The following is a 23,283-nucleotide window of genomic DNA, read 5'->3' as shown; positions in this document are numbered from 1 at the left end:
CTATTGTTGACTGCTGTTGATGCTGGACATCTTTTATCAACAGTCTAAAACTACTTTCCAAAGCAAATCTCTTTATATTTTAGAAACTCAATCAATAAATATTTATTAGCACCTATTATATGTCAGGCACAGTGCCAAGCACCAAGGAAGCAAATTTTAAAATGATACAATTTCTTACTCTTAATGGTTTAAAAGGCCCAGTCCTAAAAATATTGCCTCCAATAAAATGCTAGGGGAATTGTAGGTCCTACTCTTAGAGGTTCCCTATTTCTAGAACTTGAAACACCCCATCAGTATCAATAGCTTCCTTAGTCTCATCCTCACCTCCTTTCTCTCCTTCTCCAAACTCTCGGTCAAAATATCCAGCTTTCTCTCAGGCTGAAGTTGTTGGATCTTACAGTTATGTAGATCAATCAATCAACAAAGCAATCAACAAACATTTATTAAGTGCCTACTGTGTGCCAGAGATACAAAAAGAGATAAAAGACATTCTCTGCCCTTAGGGAGCTCACAATCTAATGTGGGAGGTAACAAAAAACAAATATATACAAACAAGTTATATACAGGATAAATAGGAAATAATTAAAAGGGAAGGCACCAGAATTAAGAGGAGTTAGGAAAGGCTTCCTGTTGAAAACGGAACTTTAGCTGGGTCTTAAAGGAAGCCAGAGAATCCAATAGGCTGAGATAGAAAGGAGCATTCCAGGCATGAGGGACAGTCAAAAGAAATACTTGGAGTAGAAAGATGGAGTGTCTTGTTGGAGGAACAGCCAAGAGATCAGTGTCACTGAATTGAAGAGTGCATGTCAGGGAGTAAGGTATAAGAAGACTGGAAAGGTGGGAGGGGGCTAGGTTATAAGAGGCTTTGAAAGCCAAACAGAGGGTTCTATACTTGATCCTTAGGTCAATAAGGAGTCACTGGAGTTTGTTGGGGTGACATGGCCAGACCTGCACTGCACTTTGGAAACTGGTTTGGAGTGGGAAGAGACTTGAGGCAGACAGACCCACCAGCAGGCTATCCCAACAATCTAGGCATGAGGTGATGAGGGCCTATACCAGAGCAACAGCAATGTCAGAGCAGAGAAAAGAGTATATTTGAAAGATGTTGAAAAGGTGAAATCAACAGGCATTACCAAGAGATTGAAGTTGGATCTGGGGTGAGAGTCAATTAGGAGTCAAAGATAACTCCTAGGTTTTGAGACTGAGAGCATGGTGTCGCCTAAACAGTAATGAGTAGGTGGGGGGAGGGTAGGGGAAATGATAATGACTTCTGTTTCGGACATATGTAGTTTAAGATGTCTACCAAATGTCTACTGAACATCTCTGAGATATCTGGAAGGCTATTGGAGATGTGCAGTCAGAGGTTAGCCCAGAAGTTGGGGCAGGATAGGTAGATTTGGCAATCATCAGCATAGACAGAAGTTGATGAGATCACCAAGTAGTATAGAGGGAGAAGAGAAGATGGCCCAGGACAGAACTCTATAAGACATCTACAGTTAGAGGGCATATTCTGAAGGAGAACCCAGCAAAGGAGACAGAGAAGGAGCAATCAGATAGGTAGGAGGAGAACCAGAAGATAATGGTGTCCCAGAAACCCAGAGAGAAGAAAATATCGAGGAGGAGAAGGTGATCAGTAGTGTCCAAGGGTAATGATGAGAGAAGGGTAAATAACTCTTAACATGGCCCTAGCTGAAGGCTTTTAATCTCAGGTAGGACCCTATACATATGGCAGAGTATAGATATATACCTCCCATAGATGAAATATTCTATAGCTGTCCTTAATCAAATATGTTACAAAGCTTTTATTATGTATGTTTGCAGCAAGAGATAAGAAAAACTTCCACTAGAATCAAGGGTTCTTCTCCTTTTTTTGTATCATGGACCTACTTGGCAGTCTGGTGAAACCTATATAGCCTTACCAGAATAATGTTTTTAAGTTAATAAAATAAAATACGTAGGATTACAAAGGAAAGCAATTATATTTGAAATTCAGTTATGAAATTATTTTTTCAAAGTTCAGAGACCAGATTGAACATCTGTTGACCAAGCCAAAGTTGTCCCTTAATTCTCCTTTCCACATACTGTACTTGCTCAAAGAATACAATCATCGTTTTGAATTCATAAACTTTGCTATAGCTGAAATAACCTTTTCTGCTCATAGTATAGCTATAAAAAGGTTAAACTCTATGTCTGGAAATGGATTTTTTATGTAAAGACACATCTCAAAGAGAAGATAATTCATTTATTAAGTGCTTACTATGGATATTGGGAGTTCTACTGGGGGATGCAACATTTATGTGAGTGAGTAAATCTGAAGTATATTTACAAAGTAACAGAAGGAAATTTCAAGAAGGAAAGATAACTGATAAGTGGGAGAATAAGGAAAGGTTTCTGGAAAACCCTACAAGTACTTAGCTCACAAACAAACTATAGATAAAAGTATGGTTGGGTTGGATTTGTTTTCACAGACAGGGTATTGGAAAGAATGGGAAATATTTTTTGAAGGCAGCAAAGTGTCTTTTCACCATGGAAAATTAGCTTCATTCTGTATAATCCCTGAATGACAAATTCCTCCCTTATTTAAATACCAAAACTGTCCATTTGTGAAGAGGAAGGCAGACACCAGATGTGTTAAAAGCTGCAATGTGCTGGCAGAAACTGCCCAGATGTATAAGAAAGAAGCAGAATCAATCTCATAAATGAATAACTACCATGCAAATTCATTTTCTAAGGTTTTTTCCCCTTTATTCCAGAACTGTCCCAGACAGCTATTATGATCTTGAACTGTTACGTTAACTCCTTATTGTCATTTAGAATACACTTCCCTTTTTCCCAATTAGATCATAAAGTACTTGAGGGCTGGGTGCTGCCCTTTACAGAAACGTTTGGATTCAAATTTCTTTTTCCAGGATGTCCTTTATATGAGGCCCCATGGAACCAGAAGATTAGTACATTCCCTCCACTAGTTTTCACCAATTTATCTTGTATATAACTTTTTCATACATAGTTGTTTTTATGTTGTCTCCCAATTAGTCTTGGGGCTCCTTGAGAGCCAGGACTGTCTTTTGCCTTTCTTTGTATCCCCAGCACCTAGCAAATTGTAGGCACACCATAAATGCTTGTTGACTCACTGACACCCTAGTTCAAATTCAAAAATCCAAATCTGAATGAAAACACAGAATTTTTCCACTCAAAATAAGACCTGGGGGAAAATTCACTAAAAGGTTTGTCAGTAAAGTTGTGAGTTTTTCATGCTGGTGATTTTTAATAACTATAGTAAAAAAAAATTTACCTTGTTTCAAATGGGAGCAGGGGTACATTGGTGAGAAAGAAACCAAGAGGCAAGCAGATGTTTTGGTAACACTGTACTTTAAAACTGACATGAGTCACAAAACAAGCTCATTGGTTATTATTTCTCTGGGTTATGGCACAGCTAGGCTGTTTTCATGTTTTATTTTTCACCAGAAATTGTTACCCATGTGTGAATAATAACCAATTTCTTTTGTTTGGGCTAGCTAGATTCTGACTTGTTCTTTTCTAAATTATTTACCCTATTTCCAGTGTTTCCTCCCATACTTGACAGTTTTTTAGTGAAGAAAAAAATTGATGCCTATTTTTCTCTTTTATCCTATGTAGCATTTAACCAAGTTGTTAGTTGCTTTTGTTTCTGGTTTTGGTTTTTTCAGTCACATCTTAGTTCTTGACTAAACCAAAATAACTGGATGTGTGATTTCTTTAGTATAGGGAACTCTGTGGTAAGGAAACTTCCTCTACCAATGCAAGTCAGCATCTTTCTATTCAATTTTTAGTATTAATGAGCTGTCTAAGAATAATGAGAGGTTAAGTGACTTGCCTAGAATTAAACTGAAGTGAATAATATAGTGAATAATCTATAAAAATGTCAGAAATGGGGAGGGGAGGAGAGAGAATTCAGTGTTTACAAAATTTTGGGAATCTGCCTTTTCTTTTACATTGTAAACTAATGCAAACTAAAAATGAAAATCTGTGTTCAGTAGATGTTTGGAAACTGCCATGGAATTCAGACCTAACTTATCTAGTTCAAAAAATATTTATATAAGACCCTTCATTTCCAACTTCCGATATTTTCAATGGCTGTCACCCATGCCTGAAATTCTCTCCCTTCTCATCTCCAGTTTGGTATTTAGTCTCAGCTAAAATCCCTCCTATGTTCTACAAGAAGCCTTTGCTGATTCCCCTTAATGCTAGTGCCTACCCTCAGTTATTATCTCCAGTCTATCCTGAATATATCTTGTTTGTACATAGTAGTTTATGTATTGTCTCTTCCTTTAGTCTCTTGAGTTCGGGAACTATCTTTTGCCTTTCTTTGTATCCCTAGCACTTAGCACAGTGCCTGGCATGAAGTAGGCACTTAATAAATGTTGACTGACTGACCCAGTTGATTTTGCATAGACAAATTTCCCACTGATTTTCATTAAGAGCTTTTCTGGTGGAAAACTTTAAGGATTAGGTCCTGGACATCTTGTCTTGAAATTTTGAATAACACCATTTATGACTATAAAGTTCTTATTTTAGCACTAATATTCATAAATGAAATAATCAGGATTTCTTAAAAGAGAATAGCCATTATTGGGAGGTCTGTATTTGGAGATGTGTGTTAATGGTTGCATCCAAGTGAACAAATTATTTCCTGACCTTAATGCAAGCCAACTGTTAGGCAACCTATAGTAGATGGGACTCTGTTGTCTATGAGTTGGCCAAGTATCGATCATTCAGAAAATATTGAAGAAAAATGATTCCTGTGCATGCAGAATTGGAAGCATTTTAGCAAGACACACACACACACACACACACACACACACACACACACACACACACGCTCAGGGTTATGATGACAACACACAGCCCTAATTCCTGTTTGGATAGCCCTGCCAACAAAGAACAACACACAGCAGGGGTTCGGCATTCATTCTGTTTCAAAACAAACCCCTGTTCAACCAAAATAGAATCAGACGTGGAGTTGATAGGAAAGAGAAACATAGGAGAGGGAAAAAAATAAAAACTTGAGTTAATTGGGAAGAAGTCATGTGTATCAAGCTACAAATTCCTACTACTTAATAGAAACAAACCAAGACTAAGATTCTATTGTCAAAATATTTAAGTACTTATATTCTGGATTTTGAGATTCCAATAGTATATCCTGTTCATTCACTGAAAAGATATGGAACACAGCAGAGTATGACCCTTAAAGGTTTTCACCAGTGATTAAATTCAGCCTTCCATGATAAATGTGGGGCTCCCTTTGAAGGGTCTGCATGCTTCCTTCATATACTTACTAGAATTCTAAGTGTGGGGAGTTCAGACTACACAGGAATGCAATTAATTCACTTGCCAAATTGCAATGGCCAATGGCAAGATCAACTGTGACCATAAAGAAAACAAAACATAGCAAAAAAGCAATGTAATTTTTAGTGTAAACAAAATGGACACTTAAAAGAATTCAGGTAATTTATACATCAGCAAAAACAGGAGTGGATACTTGTGGGCATAAAAAGTCATAGAGCCTAAGGGTGCAGGATCACAGAGTAGTACAACTATTTCTTAATATTATTGCAATGCAGGCATTGATTTGGATTTGGATTTTTACTTTCTCTTTTTTCTTATTAGTGCATTTTAGCTTTTTATGCCACTATCACTTCCAAATAATCCCCTTCTCCTGGTACTCTCTCTTATAACAATAAGAAAAAAGCAAACCATCATTAAAACAAAACCATCCGATGTAGCAACCATGACAGCATAAGTAATATTCCATATTAGCCAACCAATACCTCTTTACCAAAAGGATGGAAAAATGCTGTGACATCTGCCAGTTGGAACAGATATTAAGCATAGCATTTGATCTGAGTTTTTATCCTCTTTTAATGTGGTTCTCATTTGAATTATTATAGGCTTTGGTTCTCTAGCTTCCCTAAGTCTGATATCTTTGCTCTGCATCAGTTCATGTATGTTTTCCTAGGTTTTTCTAAATGCCTTGTGTTTAGCATTTCTTATGGCACAATAGTACCATTCCTTTACATCTACAGACCATCATTTCTGCCATTCCTCTCCTCCTTCCATTCACAGTCCCACCATAGGTACAGAATGGCAAATTAGGAAGGGATCTTAGCAACGTTCTTCAGTCTTCTCATTTTACAGAGAAGGAAAATGAGAAATAAGATGAAGTGTTTTTCTGACTCTCAGTTCAGTGCTCTAACACATGCTACCTTGAGGGACATTCCTTGATTTGGGCTCAAATACTGATATAACACTGTAGGAATCTGCAGTATTTTGTATTCTGTATCATTGTGACATGGAAAAAGTTGTCCCCCAAATTAGTAATATATACGTGTGTGTGTGTGTGTGTGTGTGTATACATATACACACACACATACATATGAATTGAAGCTTGGAAGGTGACCTTATCATCTCAAATATTTTTTGTGATTGAATCAGGCATTCTTGTTAGATATTACAACATTAAGTTCTCTCTCCCACTAATACTTACGAAATCACCTACAGAAATATTCTTCTACCCAAGGAGCACATGCTGCAAGAAAGTAATTTTCTTCCAAGACAACGTACATACACACACACACACACACACACACACACACACACACACATATACACACACACATTGTTGTTGTTTAGTCATTCAGTCGTGTCCAACTCTTCAGGACTCCGTGGACCATAGCATGCCAGGCCCTTCTGTCCTCCACTGTGTCCAAAAGTCACACTGTCCATGGGATTTTCTTGGCAAAGATACTGGAGAGTGTCATCTCCTTCACCAGTCGATCACCTTTCGTCAGAACTCTCCACGATAACCTGTCTGTCTTGGGTAATCCTGCAGGGCATAGCTCATAATTTCATTGATCTATGCAAGTCTCTCCACTACAACAAGGCAATAATCTAGGAGAGGGGTGTGTGTGTGTGTGTGTGTGTGTGTGTGTGTGTGTGTGTGTGACACAGTGGATAGTCTACTGGGCTTGGAATTAGGAAGACTCATCTTCCTGACTTCAAATATGTCCTCAGATGCTTACTAGCTTCATGACCCTGGGCAAGTCACTTAACCTTGTCTGCCTCAGTTTCCTCATCTGCCAAATGAGCTGGAGAAGGAAATGACAAATCACTGCAGTATCTTTGCCAAGAAAACCCTAAAAATGGGGTCAAGAAGAATTGGACACAACTGAAACTACCAAACAACAAACACACATACACACACACACACATATATATATATATATATATATATATATATATATATATATATATATATATATATATATATATATATATACACACACACATATGTGTATATATGTATGTGTGTATATAGATATGTACGTGCACACATGTATAATATATGGATGTATGTAATAAGTGTACATGTATATATATTATACTTTAAGATTTGCATATCTGGATAGATCCTCCTAATAGCTTTATGAGAAAGATGCCACAATTTTTCCATCTTACAGATGAGGAAACTGAGGTTCACAGTGGTTCTGTAACTTATCCAAAGTCACATGACCAATCACAAGCATTAATTAAGCTACAACTGTGTTCTAGGCACAGGAAATACACAGACAAAAATGAACTGTCCATTCTTTCAAGAAACTGATTGCGTCAGAGATGGAATTCAAAACCAGAGCTTCCTGCCTTCAAGACTCGTGCTCTCCCCACTATACCATGCTTTCTCTCTATGTAAACATTATACAGCCTCCCCTAAAGTCCCATTTTTATACCTCATTAGGGAGTAGCTACAACACTGAGTTCTCAAAGGTTTTGCCAATAGGAGTGTGAGCTTTGGCAGGTGCTACCAATCTGGAAAGGCTTCAGGCACCCCCCTAGAACTAGACCAAATGTTTGTAGTCCTAAGACCAGCTGAGCTAAGTATGGAGAGGCTCATCACACAGTGATGGTTTTTTTAGACACAGCAATTCCCAGATGTAATTTGTGAAAACTTAGAGGACCCTTTAACAGCTTTAGTTAAAGAAATGCCTCTAACAAAATCACCAGTCCTTAAAATATTAAATTCACTGTACATGTCATTTTGTGGATGGATCTGAGCTAAAGTTCAAACCTGACTCATCATCTAGGGCTAGATAATGTTGACATTAGCTTGATATTAACTAAAGTCAGAATGGAAACAAGGATAAAAATTTGTACCCAATCTTATTCCACATTCAAGCCTACCAAAAAAATACTTGATAAATGTTATTCATGAAGGGAAGCACCACAGCGAAGTCACAGTAACACTAGATTTGAGTCCGGGCTCACCCCACTTGTAAGACATGGAAACCTGCGCAATTCTCTTAGCCCCCTGAAAACTAAATGTTCTTATTTGTGAAGTAGTATATTTACTATCTACTTCACAAAGTTGTTATGAAGAAAGCACTTTCTAAGGCTTAAAGCACAGAATGAGTTACATTTTTAGAGAAATACCATGATGTAATGGAAAGAATGCAAGATTTTTCATCCAAATTCTGACTCTGACACTTACCGTGTGACCATGGGCAAGTACTGTAACATCTCTGAGCATAGTTATTTTATCTGTGAAATGGGGATAATATTACTCACCTGCCTAGCTCACAGGGTTGTCATGAGTGAAAGTGTTATAGAGGGTGTCCCAAAAGTCTGAGGGCAGTTTTAATAGCTTAAATAGTTTTAATAGTTTAAAACTGCCCTCAGACTTTTGGACACTATGTAAAGTTGCGTTATAATTGTAATTATTGTTATTAATTCTAGATTTAGTCAGTAACCATCAACATCAACTGGTTTGGATTTCAAAAACTGTGTGTGTGTGTGTGTGTGTGTGTGTGTGTGTGTGTGTGTGTGTGTGTGTGTACAGCATCTATAATCTAGAAAAGATGGTATGAAGTTTTATTTCCCATAGCGTATACTCAATAGGAGATAATGTAGCAGCATTCAAGTAGAGATTTCTTAAATAGTTTAAGAAAGTTAGCTTAGATTTTGTCTGCCCTGATTAAGTTGTAAGAATTTTTTCATCCTTTTTACCGCTTAGCAATTAAATTCTTATTTTCCTTTTACGTGAAAATTAGTTCAGGGAAAGCTATGCCATCTATGACTCTAAGCTTCAAAAATAATGCACCTTGTACCTTGAGAATTTCATGTCTATGTGGAATAAAATAGGTTCAAATACTTGCATTTACCTTTCATGATCATACACAGTCAACACACCATGAGAGGTAGCAGGCCTAGTGGATAGTAGGTCCCCCTCGTCCTCAGTCAGACCTGGGATCTAGTCTTACCTCAGACACACACTAGCTGAGTGCCCGTGGACAACAGATGGCGCTCTGAAATTCTGAGCTACAGATTCATTTCGTGTACACTTACATGTGTGCACGTTATCTCCCCGCGTGAAATGTAAGTTTCTCGAGGGCAGAGACTATTCGTTTTTGTCCTTGCGCACCAAGTGACCAGGGCAGCGCCTGACCAGTAACATGTGCTCATCGACCGACAGCTCGATTGGTGAGTCTTCTCTGAACATCGGCAGATAGTTTTCAGGTTGGCAGTTCCCTTTACCAATGGAATTGGAGGTCAAAACCACAAACAATCAACCAATCAACCAATGAGCATTTGTTAAAGGGCTAATGTGGACTAGGCAGTGAGATGAGCACTGGGCAACTAAATCAAAAAAAAAGAAAAAACCCTCAACATACAACAAATTCTACAACATAGCACCACAGTTACCAATATGAATTAAGAGCTCTCAACTTCCCTGGGAATCCAAATATATGATTATAATCATGTAATCTTCTATTAATAATATAATCCTTTAATCATGTAATCTTCTATTAATATAATACTTTGGTCCTCCCAATAATAGAAAGTGTTCTTGGAAGAACTGGATCATAGGTAACACACAAATGATTTACAGCAGAATTTTTAATCCAAAGGACATTATACATGAATATTTGAAGCCCTGAGTGTGAAGATTTGCTGTGAATGAAGGAATAATCCATGTATGTAAGCACATGTATGTGCTTTGCCCTAATCATTAAAGACTATCTGAAATTACTTTGATTTGATTGGAAATAGCTATATGGAGCTAGACTAGCAAGGGAAAAACAGTGAAGTGAATAGAGAGATAGTCTTGACCTCAGAAAAGCCTGGATTCAAGTCTTGCCTCAGACATATGCTCATTATATCGCTGTGGCTGTTGTTATTCAATTGTGTCAGTCACATCCAACTCCTTGTGACCTCATTTGGGGTTTTCTTGGCAAAGATAATGGAGTGATTGGCCATTGCCTTCTCTGGTTCATTTTACAGATGAGAAAACTGAGGCAAATGGGGTTAAATGACTTGTCCAGGGTCACACAACTAATAAGCATCTGAGGTCAGATGTGAACTCAGGAAGATTAGTCTTCCTGAGTCAAAAGCCAGTGCTCTATTCACTGCACCACACTCTCATTGTGTGACCCTAGGCAAATCATCTAACCTCTTAGTGCCCTCAGGCAAATAAAATAATAAGTTATATATAAATTTCTGAAGTCAGCATTGGTAGAAAGATAGACAAACTTTTATACTAGGAGTTCCCTATGCCAATGAAATCACATTTCAATACACCACCACCACCCCCAAAAAAGAAAAAGAAGAAAAAGGAACACTTCAAGAGTATAGAACTAACATTACTCAGCACACACACACACACACACACACACACACACACACACAACACACGCATGAAAAAAAAGAAAGGAAAAATTACTTCCCTGGAAAGTATTTACATAATTTATTCAGAACAACCACTCTTTAACATTAGTATCCAGGTCCTTACAGCGATGTCATGGCATTTCTCTCCCACTTCAGGAGTTGTCAAATCAGTGAGCCTTCTCTGGGGACAAATTACTATTTGTCATATCTTATTCTTCTGAAAGTCTCACGAAGAAAAAAAAGCTTCACTGTCTTTATACATTATAGAGCTTATTTTCAACACAACCTTGGACTGTATTCATAGAAATGTAATATCCAGAATGAGAGAAGTTAATGGTCTTTAATTCTAGTGTTTTCCCTTTGTGGATTAATTCCATTTTATTCTGTATGATCTTGTTTCTATGTAATTGTTTGCATATTGTCTCCTCCATCGGACTGTGAGCTCCTTGAGAGCAGAGACTCTCATTTGCCTTTCTTTGTATCCCCAACATTTAGCGTAATACCTTGCATGTAGTAGGTGCTTAATAAATGCTTGTTGACTGGTCCTACCATACTCTACCCTGGTGGGACCATACCTAGGATGTTGTATTCATTGCTGAACTCCTCATTTGAGAAAGACTGAAAAGTTGAAAAACTAGGGCATCCCCGGAGGACGGTGACCAGGGTGATGAGAGGTCTGTAAATCATAATGAATCAGTGAAGTTTCATCAGGATAAGAGAAGACTGGAGGAGAATATAATAGCGATCTTCAAGTATCTCAAGGGCTGTCAAGAGGAAACAGGATTAGACTTCTTTTGCTTGGTTCCACATGGTAAAACAAGAAGCAGTGATGGAAGAGAGACAGGTTTATTCTCAATGTTGGGGGATAGGAGGAGTTCTAACAATTATAGCTGTCCAAAAGAATTGGGCTGCCTTGGGGGGGGTAATGGACTCCTCTTACCTGGAACTCTTCAAAATGGTGACTGACTATTTGTAAAGGATATGCAGAGATTTCTGTTTGTACAGGTTGGATGAGATTGCCTCTGCAAGTTCCTTTGAAACTTGACATCTCATGATTCTATGAAACGCACTTTTTAGGTGGGCAAAGCAAGATATTGCGCTTTCGGAAAATTTGTGTATATGCATATATGTGTGTATATATACACACACATATATGTATAAATGAATTATGAATCTATCTTTTTCAGCTGAGACTCTGAGAAGTTTCAGGCTAAAGGTCCTTGTTTCAACGCAGAGGTTCCAACCGGAAAAAAAAAAAAAGAGCATTGAATGGGCATATTTACAGGCTGTGCCAGCAAGAAAAATGCTGCTACTGACCCCTCTGGAGCCAAAAAAAAAAGTGTCTTCATCTTCAGAGAGAACATAAATTCCATGCATGACAGAAGAGCTAGTGCAATGCCTTGTAAAACACGTAATATATTCAAGAAGACCTAAGGGTTTACTCTCCAATAAGGATGGAAAAATCTGCGTGCCCCACTGTGAGCTCATAGTAAGGCTGTTTCATGTAAAAAGTTGGTAATTAGTCCCTGAGTGAATAAAGTAGAATAGATGATAAGGAATTGTTACCTAGAGTAGCAACACAAAATGCTCTTTCTAGTTATCAAAATTTAAAGGCTGTAGAGATTGGTGTGTGGGTGCCTATTTCTACTTATGGACAATTTCTAACCTTTATAACTCCGAATGTGTAATGCTATAGTTCAACAATCTATGCTTTCAATTTGTATTAAATAGAGCATACATAAAATTCAAAGGAATGTGCAAAGCCCTAAGTGCAAGAGACTTGTGATGCTGGAGAGAAAAAAAAAACCTTCCATGCAGGCTTGGGAGGATTTGGGTCCTGTAAAAATCAATAAATCACTGCTTCTCGTGATCATGAGTCTCATTCCCCAAGCCAGATGTGATACACCACAGTACCAAATGGAAACTGCACACTGAATGCTCGTCAGCCCTTAAATTTATTTTTCTAAGGAATCACCACTATGTAATTAGTTTTCCAGAATTTATGCTTTTGTTTTCTCAAACAATTCATTGTCAGTTCCTTTGAGAATTTCTCCTCCTGCCGGAATCCTTTTCTAGATTAGTTATGGTTCCCAAGGATCTCAGAAACCATTAAAAGGTTAATGCCACAGGGATTTGATTTGGAATATGGACAATTTAAAGGAAATCATTAGCATTTTCAGCTTCTACAAAAGGGGGTACATCCAATCGCGTCCTGTTAGCAGTTCTAGAGAGGGGGAAATCTGGATTGAAATCCTGACTCAGATACTCACTGATGTAATCCTGGGCAAGTCATGTCATCTCTTTCTACATCAGTTTCCCTTTTGTTAAATGGAGATAAAACAGCACCTATCTCCCACGGTTGTTGTGAGTTATAAATGAGATAATATGTGTTGCTTTGCAAATGTTATGTAAGTGCAATATTATTGTGATTTGTATGTTAATGATAATTCCAACAGCATGCAGGCTTAAAGAGTTGTTAGATTCTAGGGGAGACGAAGCGAACAGCTTAAAAAAACTATATTGGAAACCACTTCACTAGAGATGATATCTGTGGGGTGGCACTTTGCCCCTCATATTTTTAGGGTTTTACATGCCATCTAGATAGGAGTTGAAAGTCATGACTTTTCCAACACAAGTTGCCATTCTACACTGACCCACCCCAAAGAATCTGAATTATGTAATTTCCAAGTGATTTTGGCCAGCATGCCATGTCAGGGTACATACAGCGCTTTATTCAAAACTGATGTGCAAAAAAAAATCCACTTTTTTGAAACAGGTAAACAGAGATGATTCATCATGCAAAAGTGTTTACTTTGAGGATTCTTTTGACTAACAGGAGTCCCTTTCTTCAAAACGTCCATGACTTGTTCTTTTGTTAGTGTGGTTATGCCTTCCACCAACACAGATCACAGCTATTTGCTTATTACTGAATGAAGTTCTAGAGTTGCCACAGCCAAAACAATCAATCACTCTGTAGTCAGTCTGCTGGTAAGTCTCTCTGATTTTATCTACACTAATTTGGGCAAGGGCAGCTAACTAGGTGGCACAGTGGGTAGAGTATGGGGCCTGGAGTCAGGAAGACCTGAGTTCAAACTTGGCCTCAGACACTTACTATCTGTGTGACCCTGGGCAAGTCACTTAACCCTGTTTGCTTCAGTTTCCTCATCTGTAAAATGAGCTGGAGAAGGAAATGGCAAATCACTCCAGTATTTCTGCCAAGAAAACTCAAAAAAGAATGGGTCACAAAGAATTGGACCCAAATGAAACAACGGAACAACAACAAAATTGGGGCAACAGATTGAGCTCACTGCTCAAAACTCTTCCATGTTGCTTCTCTGCTCAATAAACTGTAAAAGCTCCCTATGAATCAAAGACAAGGTCTTCTATTTGGCGTTGAAAATTCTTTATCGTTTCACTCCAACTTTCCTTTCCAGCTTTATTATACATTTTCTGTTGTTTTTCAGTCACTTTTGACTCTGTGATCCCATTTGGGGTTTTATTGGCAGAGATACTGCAGTGGTTTGCCATTCTTTCTCCAGCTCATTTTATAAATGAGGAAACTGAGGCAAACAGGGTTAAATGACTTGCCAGAAGTCATATAGCTGGTGTCTCAGGTCAAATTTGAACTCAGGAAGATGTTTTCCTGACTTCAGCCCGGCACTCTATCCACTGCCCCACCTAGCTGTCCTTATTATACATTACTCCCCTTCAGATACCCTTCAGGTTGAGTCAAACTGGCTTTCTTGTTTGTTCCTCACATATCACAGCATCCCATTTCTCGTGCCTTTGCAAAGGCTTTCCTCCAAGTCTGGAATACGTTGCTCTTCCTTCTCATCTCCACCTCTTCAAATTAATTCCTACTTTCCTTCAAAATTTCACTCAAATGCCACATCCTAAGATTTTTCCTAATCCCATAGCTGTTAATCTCCTAAAAATTACCTCTCCTAAAAATTACCTAGCTGTATGTACAACCAGGTACTGATTAGTGAGAATAATGAATCCCATGAAATGGTATTATGTATTCAAATTCACAGTATTTGAAGTTGTAACTATGTAAAATATGATAAATATATTTGGTAAATAACAGTAAATCATTTTGGTAAATAATATTTATGGTAAATAATGAAACTATATCTTGGAAATTTAAATAATGCACCTTCAATATGATTGGTTATTAGCACTAATCAGAACCTGGTTGTATTTATTTTGCTTATTTGTGTATGTGTTATTCCCACTTATTCAATGTGATTTCTTTGAGGGCAGATTTTTGTCTTTGCGTCTCAGGCTCCCAACATGTTACATAGCAATTGATTGACTGATTGATTGATTGATTGATTGGCAGATGCTTGTGCATCACTCTTGAGAACACAGAACCGCCTCCAACCCAAGATGAGGCTTGAAGGAGGACATCAGTAGAGCAGATTGCCCCATTGCATTTTAAGTCTGTTTTATGAAATTTTGATTTATAAGCAACTTTTCAGGAATGGATCTATTATGTAAAATACAGAATTTTCCAAGAAGCCCTAAATGAAAATTTTTTACATCTTGTTCTTACAAGATAGGAATAGTCATATATCTCTTCTTCCCAAATGATATGAGAACTGTTCCAGACATTTAATTGAATGTAGCATGAGCTTATTTCCATCCAGATAAAGTTAAGAAAAAAGTAGTTATCCAACAAATTTAACTCTTGTAATCAAATAATATTCAGAATCAAGACCTAGCCGTGTTTTTTCTCTTTTCCCCGATTGCTTGAACTTTGGGATGGATGCCTCAAATCCCAACTTCCTTAACCTGTGGAGACAGAAAGAAACAGCCAAAGAGTACATTCAGCCAACATACCTGTATGGTACAGTTAGCTCCATGATTCTTATTATAGGTAACAGAAAAGCCATGGCAACTGCCTGAGAGTGAAGACACACAGTTGTGCATGAGCTCAGGTCAAAAGGATTTCAGTGGAAATTGAATTGAAGAGAATTTGGCTTCAGTGGACAGAAATTGCATGTTTCTCCTCGAGTAATGATGTGAAATCAGAGTACCTGACAAATATTAGACACTTAATAAGTGCTCATTGATTGCAAAAGAAGGAAAAATTGAATACTTTCTCAGGCTTTGGAAGTAAAATCACCAGGCCTGATCTGCTTGTCAGCCATTATTCAAACAAAAATTTAAAAATAGATTTTTCAAATGCCTATTAGTAAATAATTTTTTAAACCCAGAGTTCATTTACTAGTGGAGTCCTTTTGTTTTCTTCTGTGTGAATTTAAGGTTGGCATGAAACCTGTCCCCTCTCCCCCAAATGCACAACTAATCCTCAGAGTTACATTTGTCAAAGAAAACATGTTTCAAATGCTCACTTTTAAATGGGCCACTATTCATTTATCTCACATGTTCCGCTGAACAAATTCCCACACCCTCCCAAGTCGCCCATTTGACTATTCTTCTGTCTTGCCTGTGAGAACTTCTTTCATTGTAACATAAACCATTATTTCACTTCATCATTAAAAGTAACTCATTTCAAAGTCACTGTAGCATTTGATATTACTTGTCTTCTTTTATATCCTCCCACAGACAGTTCTTAAAAGTTAGTCAAATCCTGTCTCCTGTAGGATGGGTGAAGAGCAGAGGAGTGAATTTTTCTGAGAAGGGAATCAGAACTTCAGCTGGAAATTTCAAGATTTCAAAGTCACATTTACCCCTTCTACTCTCACGCCATGTGACTGTCCTATATCAGTGATCAGCAAAGCAAGACTTTATAAGCATTGTAGAACCTGCTTGTAATATTAGTGTCAAGAGCCCAAGGAGAGCCATAGTTTAGAGTTTTTATATTATACCTAGAGCAGAAACATACTAACAAGTATTTTTTTTTCCTTTATCACTTACATTTGACAGTACCTAGCCAAGTAGAACTCTGGTGTGTCTTTGAAAACACACATACTTAGAAAAATTAAATCTTTACAGCCTTGCCTACACAGAGGAACCAAATGTAAGATGACTAATTCTAGAATGCGTGAGAGGTTTCATTTTGCAATTAATGAAGAATGAAATATGTCTTTAAAAACTGTACACAAATTTCATATTATGTGTTGAATTGAGGATTCATATATAATCAAGAAGAAAATATTTAATTGAAAGAAAAAAATGGTATAGGGAATCATTCATAATCAGAAAGGCATCTGGATCTTGACAATATCTTTTTTTGTCTGCTGGAGTTAGCTGAGTATAATTATGTGCATTTGTCTCTAGTAAGGGATATAGGTGTGAGAATTCTTCAGGCTTCCTGGCATTTTGAAGAATTATAAATACTGTTTTATGTCTTTACTTCTGGAGAATTGCATTGTAGAGTGAGGAGTGACTTTTGTGTATCTGGATAAACTGAAAGTAGGATGAGTAGGAATAATACATTTATGGTGTACTTTAAGGCCTGCAAAACCCATTCACATATCTTATCTGATCATTTAATACAGTGGTTTTATCCTGACAATGCACTCTGATACTTGTCTGTGGAGTTTAAATACCATACTGAGGTGCAGTCATCCTAATAGTGGACTTTGTTTGCATCAGTGATTATTTGAGGATCTCATTAATCCACTTAGACAACAAATTTGATCCTACCATCCTGGCTTTGAAATAAACATCAACTCTGCATCTCACATTACTTATGTTTATTTACCTTAATACTCAATTCCCTCACTGTTTTTAATTTGAGGTGGAGAGTTGAAGAAGAGGGATGGAGGGCACATTGATGCAAAATTATAGCTAAAAATATAAACACCCAAATCATTCTAGACACATTTCTCCAGCAACTGTAAACCAACCCTGTTGTGTATGGATACAGAGAAAAGTAAATGCACATATATACATACACAGACATGAATTTAATGTCAAATAATGCAAAATCATGTACAAGAGAGTAATGGTTCCTTTGACAACCATTAACAGAGTTGATTGGATTTTGTGCATTTCAGCTTTCAACAAGAGCCCCACTGATCTTGCCTCAGGATCAGATCACCCTAACTCTTACCTATTTATCTTTATGTAATTGGAAGGAGAGAGGGCCTGCATCTGCTTACTTCACACACATGCATGTTTGGATTTATTTGCATGTGTATATAACTACACATCTCTTGCATACTATATACACACTGGATGCAAGGGGTGCTGTTTGCATAAATAAACAACAGAAGTGGTGTTTCATCAAAGAAATTTTCAGTGAGCTAGTCTTACTCTGTCTTTTATTTCAATATTTATAGTGTCCCGCTAAGACAGAGATGCCCTAAAACAACTATAGATGGCCACTTGGATTAAGGCAAAATGAACTTCCAGGGCCCACATTCCCTATACGAATGCTGAGGTGCTCAGAGAGAACTGGAGAAGCCAGTATCAGGTTAAAGGGCACTGTCCTGTCCTGTTATTTTGCCAAAAGGACAAGGCTTTCATTTTGCAAAGATCATTAGTCACCAAGATACATATTTTAGAGAGTTTCTCGTAGGGAAGATTATGTTGGCAGTCACTGGAGTGTACCAGATGGTTCATTAGCATGGGTTAGACAAGTCAAAGGCTTTCAGAATCATTTAGAAAATGTCAAACAGAAACAAGAACCCTGTCACTTTTTATTAGAATTAACTACATCATACCCTGGCCACAGATTTCACCTTGGGTCAGAAAAATTAATACAGAATTATATGAATTGTGTAATATACTGGGTTAAGATGGGTCTTTCTCTGGGGACTCATTTGCTGGCAATATATTATGGTCCCTCTACTTTAGGAATCCACAAACCTTTCCCTTTTGTAAGATATGAAAAGAGTTGACCTTGCTCAAAATCCATTGGTGTCTAATTGATTTGAGGTATATGCAGAATTTCAACAAGATACTCTGCTCCACTTCTTTTGTGATCCTTTTTCCCCCAAGAAGCCTGGTGAGTGGGATTTACTGAATATTCAGCAGCATGTAAAGTATGCTTTATGTCAGGAGGAAAATACACCCATTAACTGAACACAAGGCTTTGGTAAACAGGAATTAAAATGCAATTGAAATGGTGTGACTTTTTTTTTTAATCCAGATGTCAAAAACCTTGAGAACTTCCAGCTGGTGGAAGGGGTTCAAGAACAAGTGAATGCTGCATTGCTGGACTACACAATGTGCAACTACCCACAACAGACGGACAAGTTTGGGCAGCTTCTCCTCCGGCTACCAGAGATCCGGGCCATCAGTATGCAGGCTGAAGAATACCTCTACTACAAACACCTGAATGGGGACGTGCCATGTAATAACCTCCTCATTGAAATGCTGCATGCAAAGAGAGCATAATTCTCCCCCGCCCCCTAAGAGCTTATTTCTGCTTTCAAAAAAAAAAAAGCTGAAAAAAAAGAAAGAAATACTCTGAACTGCTCCAAGCAACACTAATTAAAAACTTGGTTTTCAAACACTGAGAAAATGGTATAATAATCAAATACTTAATAGTAAATAACTGATGTATCAGGGTATTTGTATTGCAAACTGTGAATCAAATGCTACACATCCCCAAAGGAATATAAGACACTACAATTGAAACTGAATGAACTTTGCAGGTGGACAACATCATCATGTCAGATGGGAAAGGACAGAACAATTCTTGTATATTTAAACTAATCTCCACTAAATGAAGAAATTTAGGAACAAATTGACCTGTGCTATTAAGCTATTGTAATGGGGGGGGGGGATTTGCGTGCACTGAATTCCTTCACCAGATAGCTGAAATAAAAAACGATTCTAAAGGATGCAAGCTGTACCTTCCGGCAGCATCCTTTGCATTATCCTTCCAAGGACCCAACACCTACTCTCTTCTGTGATCATGGATGTGTTCTCTATGCAGAAACCTATTTTAAAAGAAGGAGGAAAGCAAAGACCTGTGGAAGGCCACACACGCAACAGCCATGCCACCAAATCATAAAAAGCCTACCTGTCAGGCCTGCAAACCGCTAGTATGAACAGTCTAGGAATAAGTTAGCTTGCCATTCTTAATATGTTCTGAAGTTTGTTTTGTCACGTGTACATGTTGTTAAAAAAATGGAGGCAGTATCCCTCTTCTGGTCATGTCAGCATGATACAGGAAAACATGCTTTCACATGCTTTTCAACTGGTCCAAAGCTAAAGCTTTAAGGAGACCCATTTCTGCTGCTGTAGTGGTGATGCGGCATCTGGACATCACCACGTGCTGGTATCCACAAAGTTTTTGTGCCAAATGGCTTGTTAGAGCACATCAGTCTTTTCAGTATCATGTTTGTAGTTCATTAAAAAAAATTGTTAAAATAAAATCTGTGCTTGGGTTTCAAAGAGCATTTCTAGGTTGTTCAAGCTAACACACAAAGCCAGTGGAAATCAAATCATTTAGTCTCATAGCAATTGAACATTGCCAAAAGGTGGGAAAGAAGGAATTTGTTTTTAATATGTGTTGGGGGTGGGAGTGAGAGAGGTGAAGACTATGGAAAGTAACTAAAAGCTTGACAAAGAGGACAAAAAGAAGAGTGATACTGCCATTTCTAAGTAGACCAAAGTCTGCTGCAGAACAAATATTGGTGAAAGACAATTACAAACAATCTCTTTCCAAATGAAGATATCAGTATTATGACATGTAAAGTCACAGTTATGAAAGTCTTGCCTTATTTCACTATCCCAAGAGTTAACTGTGCAGGTGTGGATCAACAAATGTTTAAAATAAAGTATTACTACTTTTGCATTCAAAGAAAACCTAGTGTTTACATTCTTTAGGTCCTGTGGGGGGGAACTGTGATACTACACATCACAAACGCAGTTGTTCCCTTGATGTCGCTTTCTGATTGGTAATTATTTTTTACCAGTTCTTAATTACTGTATGTCGTGAGACACTAAAATCAAAAGGTAATCTCATTTAAACTCTAATTTTTAAAAGATTATTGGCTGCACAATCACTTGCTGAAACTGTAAAAAAAAAAAAAAGAAAAAAGAAAAGAAAAAGAAGAAAGAAACCTCCTAGTCCCTTAATTTTTTTTTCTCATAAATATTGCTGGCTCTCAAATAGTTTATTTATATTGTATATCATAGTTTCAACTGTAGACAATTATGATGCTAATTTATTGTTCCTTAGTTTCCCCTTTGTATAAGATATAGCCAAGAATGAAGAAGCCAAATATATGTGTTTACTGTAGCATGTCTTCAAGTTGGTAGAATATATAGTTCAGGGACATACAAGAGTCTTAATGAATGAAAATCAGTCACTTGACTCAATGCCTGTAAATCTTCCTAATCTTCAAGGTAGTTTATTTAAAATCTGTTGTAAATTTTATGAATTGTAGCTTCCTCTGTTTCAAGTGATCTTAACTTAGAGAGGTGGGCTCTTCACCTTAAATTCTTTTCCAAGCATTGTACATTGTATACCAAAGACATCAGTCCCTGCTTCTCTAGTCATTCAAAGCTGTCCATTTCATCACCTTCATGACTCAGATCAAATATTTTGTCCGTGAGTAGGGTACAAACTTAGCAAAGTATAACATCTGTGACTCCTTGCTGTATTTCTACTGCCAATTCAAACCACTCATTCTGATCTAAACAGTTCAAAGGACCCCAGAAAAATAGCTCAGCAAAATGGCATATCCAAGAGACGAAAAATGAATTTTTTCTAGTTATACCAAGTTGACCCAGTCACATATGGAGACCAATTGTTTTATCAGTGAGCTGTAAAGTGGGTCCACTCATATATGTACAACATGGGTGAGGGGTTTATGGATTGTTTCTGTTTTGAGCTGTTTTGGTTTCTTTATTTCAGACAAATGCATTGCATTCTGTAAATTCTATTTTTTCTAACAGTGCTCCTCACTGAATATTAAAACCTTTAAAAATGTCAAATATAAGTGTGTTATAAACTATATACAAAGCGCTACAATCTCACTAGAGAGGAATGTGACAGAAGGGTTTGTTAAAACAGCGACAACAGCCACCAGTCAAATTTTGTATCCACCCTGATGGAAACAGAAAGTTCAGAAGCAGGTAAACTAGAATGTATGTTTGCCAGTGTCTGTGGTTCTGAGAATCCCTCCAGCTTGCCAAAGTTTGTGAACTCAATTTCTCTAATGTTAATTGTTAACCACTTTGTAACCAGACATTTACTTACTTAATGACTGCCTTATCAATTACAGGACATATTAGTAAAAGCAGACTAAAATGAAAAGGTTTGGGCTTTGGCTGGTTTACCATAGTTGTTCTATGTTTGTAAACAGACAATCTGTAATGTCTGAATATTTGTATTACAGATGTTCTGCAGCTGCCTTGGGTAGAGTGTGCAGTTAGTTACTTGTTGGAGTTCTCTTACTGTATCAGTGAAATACATATTGTCATGTCAGTTCTTTGCCAGGAGTTTCTCAACACCAATGGAATTTTTTTTCAGTATTTCAATAAATATTGATATGCCCAGCCTGATTATTTTAAAATTGTTTTTATGAAACTTTCATTGCATTAGACACCTGAAAGATCAAATTAATTGAATAGGATTTAAGAAGAGGGAAAAAAAATATTGCCCTTTCTGGATACTATTTTTGTATGGAAAAACCTATTAACTTGGTCAGATATATTCAAACCAATTCTACAAGCATTTATTAAGCACCTACTATTTGCCAGGCATTATGTTAGATGCCAGGGATTCAAAGATTAAAACAAAGTTGTCCTCAAAGAGCTTATGTTCTCCTGGAAATGAAATATTCAGTGCAATGCAATAATGTAACAACCATCCATGAAACAGGGCATGAGGTCTTCAGGTGACAAATGAATGGACATATGACCCAGCACCTACCCAACATAGCTTCCTGAAGAATTTGCTGCTCTGTGGAAACAGAGTAACACACACACAAAGACACGCATGCGCGCACGCGCTCGTGCATGTGCACCTCCCTACCCTTCTAGTGGCTTACTAAGCTTTAGATCATAGGACAATAGGATTTAACACTAGAAAGAACCAGAGAGATCACCTAGCTCACCCTCTTCATATGACTGAGCAGGAAACTGGATGACCTTTAACATAACAAAGTTGTTTCTCAGACCCTTTTAATTGTTGGTGACAACCTTTTTATTCTTGTGTAACCGATCATCAAAGAAGCACAAAGCATTCTATTTAGTTTGTCCCAGGAGTCATCAGGGCAGCCAGGAATGACAGAGATGAGCGCCGGACTGCTGGTAGCTTCCCCTGAAAGTAACTTTTATTGGAGTGACAGCAGAGTAAACTTCCTGCTGGTCGAACAACACTAAGCAGGCACTTACTGAGGCTAGCACAACTTCATCAGGACGGGAAGTCAACAGGAAAACAGGGTCCTGCTGGTTGGCTTCCATACTTAGAGTTCTAACAGGGTTTTCAACGTTGCTAAGGATTGTTAAAGTCATTTTCCAAGGAAGATTATTCAACCACAGGGGCCATCGAGTCTAACCCATCCCTGAATAAGACCAATAAGTGGGCACTCTTTGCTCTAAGACCTCCAGTATGGGGCAATGCACTCATTATTCTCTGGGGGAACCCATTCTACCTGGAATGTCCCTCATTATTAGTAAGTTTTCCCCTACATCATCAAGCCTGAATATGAT

General features: G+C 37.6%; 1 protein-coding gene across 4 annotated transcripts in view; it reads left to right on the top strand.

The window, feature by feature from the left end:
* NR5A2 (nuclear receptor subfamily 5 group A member 2) overlaps window positions 1–22,131 on the top strand; it is a 185,564-nt gene extending 163,433 nt beyond the window's left edge. For all 4 annotated transcript variants that reach the window (XM_021003097.2, XM_021003102.2, XM_021003098.2 and 1 more), the window contains exon 7: window positions 18,761–22,131. In XM_021003097.2, coding sequence (XP_020858756.1) covers window positions 18,761–19,008 — 248 coding nt within the window. In that variant the 3' untranslated portion in view covers window positions 19,009–22,131. The remainder of the gene's footprint in view (window positions 1–18,760) is intronic.
* Window positions 22,132–23,283: the final 1,152 nt, after the last annotated feature.

This window comes from Phascolarctos cinereus, unplaced genomic scaffold (assembly GCF_003287225.1).
Source record: "Phascolarctos cinereus isolate Bilbo 61053 unplaced genomic scaffold, phaCin_HiC Scaffold_5;HRSCAF=322, whole genome shotgun sequence".
Taxonomy (NCBI): domain Eukaryota; kingdom Metazoa; phylum Chordata; class Mammalia; order Diprotodontia; family Phascolarctidae; genus Phascolarctos; species Phascolarctos cinereus.
Note: the sequence above shows the minus strand (reverse complement) of the source record. Positions and strands in the feature narration are given on the sequence as shown.